Below are 9,368 nucleotides of genomic sequence, written 5' to 3'. Positions count from 1 at the left end.
TAATACAGGAAGGGAGCTAAGCGCGCATGTGCAGCACACAATTCACTAAAAGCTGAAGAGCCCACGGACCACTGGGGTAGACCACCACTGCTCCGCATCCCAGGGAGACAACATCCCACTCAGATTAATCTTCACCAACTCGTCCTCTGGTTCCTCCTCTCCGGCGGATGAGACCGGCGGCCATTATGACAACCACAAAGACACACACACAGATCCCCCTTAACCCCGCCCTGCTTTGTGGTCTACACGCCAGCGCATGACAGCCTAATCTCACAGCCACACCAGAGGCCAGCGAGAAATGTGTTACTCTGAACGCCGATGTGTGTGTGTGTGTGTGTGTGTGTGTGTGTGTGTGTGTGTGTGTGTGTGTCAAGGGAGAATGACTGGACAGCTGGCTGGGCCTCCATCTGATCCACTCAGAACATTAGCACTGGGTAGCGGGCAGTGTGAGAGATACATACGTCCCAGCCACAGCATGGAGACCTGAGCACAGCAGAATAGTGGGGAGCCAGTTATACTATACCTGAGAACAGAGAGGACAGGCTGTACGCCAGGAATAACACACACACACACACACACACACACAAACACAAACACAGCAACAAGGAGGAGGAAATGAAGCGGAGCATGCACAGGTGTACATTCAAGCAGAGGCCTCACACTCACAGCCCAGGATTCAGCTCCAACATAACATACGTGCAAAACAACAACAACAACAACAGTTTGTCAGGTTTAAAAACCACGGCCTGTTTATTGTGCAGAACATTTGGAAGTCATTAATGTTGACAGAAACAAAATCTCTCCCGGCCCCCTGAACCTTGCACCTCAGCAAAGATCAACCTTCAAAACGTTTCCCCAGGAGTGTAACCCTTTCACACTTCTCCAATGTTTGTTTTTAAATGATTACAAAAAAAACAAAAAGGATAAGAAGAGTGAGCAGCTTCCAAACCGGGGAGAACTCGACCCCGTGCTTTTTGAGCCAGTCGTGACAACCTCACACACGGGTTAAAAGCACACAGATGGTAACGATCAATACTGTTTCGACCATATACTCGGTTTTCTCCACTACAACACTGTTGTAACAAAACAGTTTGTCTGATCAGGGCTTTTCTGGGAAACCTGCCTTAATAAATGGATTTCTCTACGTGTGCCAAAGAGATACAATATACTAAGAAAGCTCTATGGTCATAAATCCATCCTCATATGGCACAGGCTGTTGTAAAAACAATGCATGTTGTTTATGGAAGACTTACGAAATACCTGTTCTATCTTTACTGTATCAGATACAGTAAAATACCACATAAACTGTACTAACTAAATGTGCAACTCCCACCCACAGGGAGACACACGTTTAGGAGTCGGAGTTAGCATAAAGGTCAGAGTTCACAACGTAGGTGAATGAGCCCACAAGTAGCACCACATTCCCCTGAAAGCACACCACCCTGACAGGGACCGATCTAAAGTTACACAGCTGATATACGAAGTGAAATTTACAGTGAGTCTCCTTTATGAAATTGAAAAGTTAAAAAGCTGAATTTTCCTGATTGAACATCCACAAACAAAAAGCTAAAAATGAAATCACAAACAATTCAAGGTCTTGTTTTAAAGCTGCCCTATTAGGGTTTCTTTCCTCTTTATACGGAAAAATATCAACGAGGTCAAAACCTGCTGCAGAGATTTACAGTTTCATCATCACTGGATATACTATACCTAAAAATTAACTGGAAATATGGTGATGAGAGAGAGACGGTGAAAAGCATTAGTCTCTGCTGTGCTGCCCTCTGCCTGTCACTAAAAACAAGACACGGTCACAACTCACGACAAACATTATATACAAACAAAGAGAATGGGCTTAAAAATTCTTATAAAAACAATTTCATATAAAATAAATCCACAAAAATAGATCTGTGTACAAAATACATCCTAAAAAGAGAGAGTGAAACTTTAAAGTAGCAGTGCAGTAGAAAAAACAACAACATACGATTCTGAAGGATTACCAACTAAACCTTCTAACTGGCACAGACGCTAACACATCGCCCGATTCAGAGCACATGTAGATTAACATAAGCTCGCTCCTTTTTCCTCTCCAAGATTTGTGTGACTGTATGCACGCGTGTGTCTGAGGAGGCAGTATTTACACAGAAAATATGAATGAACAAATCCTATTTTTTGGACGTGAAGTTGTAGAGATGGAATGTGTGAGTGTGTCGCAGTAATTGGAGTGGAATGAACCGGTGTGTGGCGTATTGAGAGGCTTCAATGCCAGGAATGGTCTCTGTGTGTGTGTGTGTGTGTGTGTGTTAATCTGTGCATGAACATATTGGCATGTATCAATACTGGGGCTGGTACTTGGGGAAAAGGTAGAGGTCTTTGCACAACGAGCTGGTGAACTCGGACATCTCTTTGCAGCGATGGTGGGCGGTGCCAGGAGCGAAACCCTCCCGCTCCTTAATATGACTGTTGACCTGGAGACAGAAAGAGTACAGCGATGTCCTAAAGAAGTTCACCAAACAAGAAAGCTTATTTTACACAGCGCAGGCAGTACACTCATGTTTACCTGCACCATGATGTCGGCAAGGTGCGTGTCTCTGGCATGGAGGCGCAGGGTTGTGTTGAGTTCCTGGATGAACCAGGATCCTCTCTTGGTGTTCCGCATGGCTGCTGTGCCTTGAAGAGGAAGAGATGAAACAACAAAAGGCTTAATACTAATAACAATAATACTAATAATACACAATGATTGAGATGAGTTGCAGGGAGACAGAGCTATGGTGGTGTTTGGTATTTCCCTCACTGGAAATAGAAACTACAAGTCATAAAACAAGGTTCAACTGTGATAGCTGTTGTGGAACAGCAGTCGGGGCTCACTCAGGCTGAAATGGATGAAGACCGATGCGATATTAAACAAAGAGCTCTCCACTCGATTTAGCGTTGCGCTCCTTTAACATGGTCAGCCTCGGGTCGTACAGATACTTTAAAAAGCATCAATGCAGTAGAGCCAGAGACATTAGCTTGTTTCACTTCACACTCTGTCATTTAAAAACTTGTAGTTTTCAGCCCCATGCGATGCCGACTCAAGTGACATCATTTAAGGCCATTTATTAGACTTGGTGCATCTCTCTTTTTTTTTTTTTTTGACCCTTTAAACTTCTGATGATACACACTTGCAGATTTCATACATACATCCACCCCAGAGTAGCAAAAGGGACAGACTTACAAATTCTCTGACCTTTGAGAGATGCAAAGCCACAGATCATGTCAGACCGCTGTGGCAGTTTGATCCTGGGCCGGCCCATGTCCCCTCTTTGTCTGGAGTTTGCGTCCCCTTGTCCTTCCCTCCCAGCATCCCGCTGTTCACAGCTCGGTGAGCAGGTCCTCACTGGCCCATCTATCTGCTCCACTCCACAGTCCATCTCCTCTGGAAGACAAGACAGTTTCAATTTAGCCAACAACCAACAGTATAGATTTTAGATTTCTGCTTGGTCTTGAGACGGTTGTTTCTATTGTCTCATATTCTTGACAAAGTTAAATTGAAGTTTTATCCGTCTTTACTTGTACTCAACCCTCATTTGATTTCGTTCTAGATCTCGAAACTCGTCAGACTTAAGTGTGTCACACTCAACGTAAGTGGTCTTGACTACTGTCTTCACAAAAACACAGTATTACTTCTGAGCAAATCCAAGACAAAGCCGTTTTGTGATCAATGTCATGGACCCAAATTTTCAGCCACCCTGTGATAAACCAAAAACTGAAAAACTAATTGTGTTATCACCATGGCATATACGGGACCATCGTTTTAACAGGATTCTTTGAATTATTTCTCAAAGGAAATCTAACTTTTGTTGCTTTTTAGAGATAAAGTTGATGAGAGTCTAAAGAAATGTGTATGTCTGTGACAAAAGTTGTTTACCGTCTGTGCTGTTGAGCGCACAATGTGACCCATCATACGTGTAAGTCTAACTGGCACAGAACCGGCTGTATTTGAGAGTGATCTGCCGGTCACTGGTAATGGTTGATCAAGCTGAAAAATACAGATTTGGGTCACTGGTTGATTGATGGGTGCACCTCTACTGAAAACGATCACAATAGGTTTTCACTTAAGCTATTTGCAGAGGCAGTGGCCATCCACGCAGAATGGCCTTTCGGCAGCACACCTGGGGTCGTCTCTGTGGTGGAGCGAGAGACAGTAATTAGGATCGCTCCTTAGGGGTCGGAGGATTTGTCAGGGACGCACAATCAGACCATTGCCTCCATCACTAATTCGCTGGGATCCTGGTTCAGTCAGTGTAATTACACGTCGATGAACTATTAGTGCACGACTATTGATTACAACAGAACATTGACATATTATGACACAATCAACAACATCTGGCGCCGTGTGATGAATAGCCGTGTCTGTCACCCAGGTCGTCTGTCCCAGTGGACAGAAGGAAACATCTGGGCATGTGAATGATGTCACTAATGAAAGCTTGTGACTGTTACATGTATGTTCTCATTTACATTGCATGTCAATAATGAATAATGATGGAGGGGTGTTCAGAATCGGATGGAGAGCCGTACCTCCTCTGCAGGCCTGGATGAAAAACATCTTGGGCTTGTTCTGTAGCAGGGGACAGTGCGCATTGTCGAAGGACTCAAACACCCAGTCCAGCTGAAAGGGAATAAGTGACAAAGTTACATGTCTGGAAAACGGGTTGCATCTCCACCTTTAAAATGACATCATATACATAAACTCAGAAAAATACCAAACATAAGGCACCTGCAGGAGCTGTCCGTCGGTACCGTAAATACCTCCTTCCACTCCGTGGGAGAGCAGGCACACCACACAGCTGTCCACTGTTCGGTGATCTGGTCGACGACAGAAGTTCTCAATGCACGTCCTCATGCCCTACTCAAAGAGTAAAGAGTCAGCGACATTGTGGTTAAACACTGAACCGGTTGACAAGACAGTCATGTGGTCACATAGAACATTCTGGGTTTGAATGTAGGGCTAGAAGATAGGACTATACATTCTGCCTAACGATGTTAAAATGTCTATCGGATATTTGTTTTCTATATCGTTTCTATCGCGATGCCCACATACCAGTGGACTGACGAACATGTAAAGTGTGTTTGCTTTGTGATAACATTACCACACTGAGCTAAACAAACCTGCCAAACTATTCTCCAAAAAAGTGACTGACTTTCTAGAAATGAGTCACGGTCAAAAGGTTCTTTTCCATTTTATGACTTTCTTTTCTAGATTGGTCAACAAAATAAAATGAATGGTTTGTGTTTAAAATGACATCCTGTAAATACACACTGAGCCCGAGCCGGTGTGTGTGTGTGTGTGTTACCTGAGCAGTAAGGTCTCTGTGGACTGTAACCAAGTAGTCAAGCTCAGTGAAGACCTTCCTGAGGACCTCGTCGTCCACCTCCCCTCCCTTCCTGGGGTCAAGGTCTGGCGCAGCACAAGGGTCAAAGGTCACGTTACTAATCACCAGAGCAAAACCCCGAGGGGACGAATTCATCCTGTAGGACTGGAGAGCAAGAGAGAGAGGAAAACAAAAAAAACATCGTGAATAAATGTCTCTATGAAAGGGCTTTAACAGCTTGCTTATGATTGCTTTCACAAATGAATACAACTTAGAATCACTACATTGTATTCAGCTCTGCATCTAGTGCTCTATACTGACTAACATCCAGACAGGTGGTGTGACACTGAGGACAAGTGTTTCTCGAAAGGTCAAACAGGTAAAACAGAACTGAGGTTACTGCAAGTTAAAGTAAAGCATTTTACCTGCTGGCAGTGCGAGAGATAAAAGTCGGGAGCGCAAGGGAGCACAGGGGTGTTGATGGGACTATCTGCATCCAGACTGAACTCCATGGACTCTGTTTGCACACAGAAACACGCGATCACAAACTCAAGTTCAATTGCTGATGCAGTTTTCACATCACTGTGTGCTCCCGCCAGCAGTTATGCGACAACAAGCTTTGTACTATAACGCCGTGAATGAGTCACTCGTGGGGCGTGGAGCCTGTATGTACAGACAGTAGCAGCACGCTAGAGCAACCGAGCTCCTATACTTTCAAACTCAATTAGTCTGTTTAAACTAGACAACAGATTTTTATCCAGACACCACCCGCTGTCTCCACGGAAACAGAAAAATATTGACAATGACAGCAACATCGGACTCAGAGACACTTGTGTTAACCTGAATGAAGGCCACACTGCAACACCACTCACCATGTGTCCTTGCTCTCTTGGCAGCAATTACTTCTTGGGTGGGAAGTGGGAGAGAAGAGTCGACAAACGTCTAGAATTTAAAATCATGAACAAACTCTTAGTGACAAAACATCTGCTGCTTAACACAAAGAAAAGAAGTCAGATAATGATGGATTTTGTTCTTTGCTGTGGCAGCAGTGGCTGCTTGTTGTGGGAAAACGACAACTGCACTCCTAACTTAACCATCGGGCAACTTGCTGCCTACTGTCTGACTACCTCAGCAGGCCATCTGGTGGTCTAACATAAGTTGGATGTGGTTTGTGAGTCTCACATCTGTCTGCGTATCTCTTCCTCTTTTCTTCCTCCCCTGTCTCTCTGTCTTCCTCCCTGACTGGGACCAATCGTCCGAATAGCGACTCAGAGTGCTGGCAGCTATCTGAGGTTTGGACTGGGCACGATGAGGTGCTGCTCACCTCACTATCATCTTCTCTGTCTACTGAGGACGCCTGCAGAAGACCGTTTAACTGGAGCATAATGTTATTCTTCAAACTGTAAGCAGGTATACTTGAGCTGACAATTATGAAACCTCATAAAAAGACATATTCAACGATGCAAAGTTCTCCAGACATTAGCTTTTGATCTGAGGAAGTCTTATGAAAATGTGATCAGTGAAATTGTCTATGTAATCCTGGTTTCGGGATTATAAGCATCCCGCTCACCTTTCTCTTTTTTCCAGTTGTCTGCATGACTGGCTCTTCTTCAGGCTGAATACTCTGGGAGCACAAAACAGACGATGAACTGCACTAAGTCTGGTAGGAATCTGCCGTGTATACTGTAGCTTTGTGATGTTTGTGTGTGATGTTTCATGAAGTGCTAACTCACCTCTGCCGGTGCATCTTTGCTATCTTTTTCTGGTGATTGTGTGAGCAGTTCATACAGGTGCTGCTGCTCAGTTTCTTGCAGAGCTGAACAGAAGCTGCTGAAGGCTCTGGGCCCCCGCTTCGGTAAGAGCAGCAGTAAGCGCCAGCTTCGTTTCTGGGATGTTTGCGCAGCCTTAAGTAGAGGACATCAGACGGGAAAACCAAACGTCACTGACAAAGATGAACTCTAACAGAACATTTGATTTACTGCGCCATTTATTACACACCCCTAATATCATGACATTTTGTTTTCCAACCATTGGCACTCTACAGTTGAGTGTCACTAAGATCTGCCATAACACTAAATTAGCATGCATTAATCGGTTAATGTTGGTTTAAAGGGGACATCTGGTAACCAGTAATGTCAGCCAGGGGGAAACACATGCATTTACATGAAAGTGTGTGAAGGCTTTGCATTTGGCAATCTTTTATGTTGGACTTGTTGTAACTTTACACATGTGAGACTAAACTTCAACTCATCCAAAATTCTCCTCTTGCTTTAAAAGTTGTGCATTACTGACCTCTTAAACTTAAACAATATCTGCTTGTGACCTCTTATCAAAAGGTTAAGTTCTTTGTTTGGGCATGAATGGGAAGCATTTTGGGCAAAGATTTGGGATCTTTTAAAATATGGTTAAAGGCCTAAAGAAGTGAAAGCATCTGGTGTTTTACAAAATAAAAACAACAAAAAGAAACATTCCCCATTGTCATCTTTTGATCGCACAGGTATAGCATGGGACTCCCAGGTTGGGAAACTCATGTTTCACCCATGGGCCTACACTTGACCATAACCATTACCTTCTTTAATCTATTGACAGCAATTTAATCAAGCGTCTTTTACACTCACGGTGTAGGTATCTAACATAAGTTACAGTTGAACATCTGTTGACAGTCAGCCTGCTTGTCCTTAGGACTCTAAATTAAACCATATCCATTCATCAGTGTTTACTTACCATGATACTCTCTGCCATGCTCTCGGTTAGGATGCTGTCTGCCTGTAGGTACTGAATGAGCAGCTCATCCACCACCAGCTGTTTGCAGAGAATGGTCGAGCGTGTCCGAAGAGCCCGACTGTCGCGCTCCAGCATGCCACACTCCAACATCTTGCTCCGACAGACTGGTCACAGGACAGATAACCAGACTCATGCACCCCCATAACAATAGACCGGAAGTTAAACCACACTATAACGAGGTGACATGCAATGTCAACAACTCCACACACATAACGTTACTGTGCGATATCTTCAATGTATTGCTTCAGATAGCAACGAGAAAGTATCGTTGTATGTTTCCCTGTTGCTGGGCTCTCTCAATGGGACATGTCGCTAAATTATCATACAGTATACATCCGTTCACTTAGCATCACGAATAACTTATTAGTTATTAAATGCTATAATATAGTTAACGTTTATCTTACAGCCATCGCAATGCTAGCTGGACAATGCAGATGTGTAACGTTGCAGATGTACAGCTCACGTAAGAGTTTGCAAAGACAATAACTTAATGTACAGTTATATATGATTAGCTATGTTAACATAAAGTCAAGATACAGGAGACTCTCGTCAAGTTATACCGACAGTTAAATGTTGATGGCTAATTCCCAATGCTAGCTGGAGCTAACTTAGCTAGCGCACTTCGGATTTGACCTATTTTTCTTGCATTAAAGTGGATGAAATGCAAGTCTTACCGTTCTTCTATTTCTGTAACAGAATAAAAAACCGTCCGGAAAAACGTCTCCGTGTTTCACACTATTTCAAACAACATCCCGTCCTCCTCGACAAACCAACTTCCGCGGGGTATTACTTCAGCAATAAGAAATACGACAAAATCGTTATATTTGATTCTGACCAATGAGAGCAGGGTATATTTTGAGTGACGTTTCAAGTGTCCAATCACCGGTATTCTTACAGAGGGGTGCCACCCAGAGTCGCGTCAACGGTTCAAACGCTTGATCGTCAAGTGATTCATGTGGACTTCAGATAGTTCCAGGCAGAGCCGTATATAGAGAGTCGCGTTCACTGAAGTTTAAAATGCTTGAATGTCAAGTGATTTATATGGAATCCCATTTCTTCCAGTGTGAGGAAAAAATAAAGATAAGTCATTATAATGAGATACTATCTCAAAATAATGACTTAGCATCTTATAATTATGACTTACTATCTCAAAATAATGAGATACATATCTCATTAGTAGTCAATAAATGAATCGATTTACAACATTCATATATATAGCAACAACATACGTGT

General features: G+C 43.3%; 1 protein-coding gene across 4 annotated transcripts; it reads right to left on the bottom strand.

Annotated features, from left to right (window-relative positions):
• Nucleotides 1–722: 722 nt before the first annotated feature.
• On the bottom strand, nt 723–8,941 carry casp2 (caspase 2, apoptosis-related cysteine peptidase). 4 transcript variants are annotated; one of them, XM_076109005.1, is made up of 12 exons: nt 8,810–8,941; nt 8,076–8,239; nt 7,085–7,255; nt 6,922–6,975; nt 6,224–6,293; nt 5,777–5,868; nt 5,334–5,516; nt 4,757–4,885; nt 4,558–4,648; nt 3,215–3,415; nt 2,558–2,667; nt 723–2,465 (listed from the first exon to the last, which is right to left on the bottom strand). In XM_076109005.1, exons 2-12 carry the CDS (start codon nt 8,223–8,225, stop codon nt 2,331–2,333), a joined length of 1,386 nt encoding a protein of 461 aa, XP_075965120.1. In that variant the 5' UTR covers nt 8,226–8,239; nt 8,810–8,941; the 3' UTR covers nt 723–2,330. The 4 variants fall into 4 exon arrangements, with proteins under 4 accessions (XP_075965120.1, XP_075965121.1, XP_075965122.1 ...); XM_076109006.1 differs by having other exon boundaries at nt 3,227–3,415; XM_076109007.1 differs by lacking the exon at nt 6,922–6,975.
• Nucleotides 8,942–9,368: the final 427 nt, after the last annotated feature.

Source organism: Anarhichas minor, unplaced genomic scaffold (assembly GCF_050575085.1).
Source record: "Anarhichas minor isolate MPS153535 unplaced genomic scaffold, ASM5057508v1 ptg000041l, whole genome shotgun sequence".
Classification (NCBI taxonomy): domain Eukaryota; kingdom Metazoa; phylum Chordata; class Actinopteri; order Perciformes; family Anarhichadidae; genus Anarhichas; species Anarhichas minor.
The sequence above is the reverse complement of the archived record's forward strand: the minus strand, read 5'-3'. Positions and strand labels throughout refer to the sequence as shown.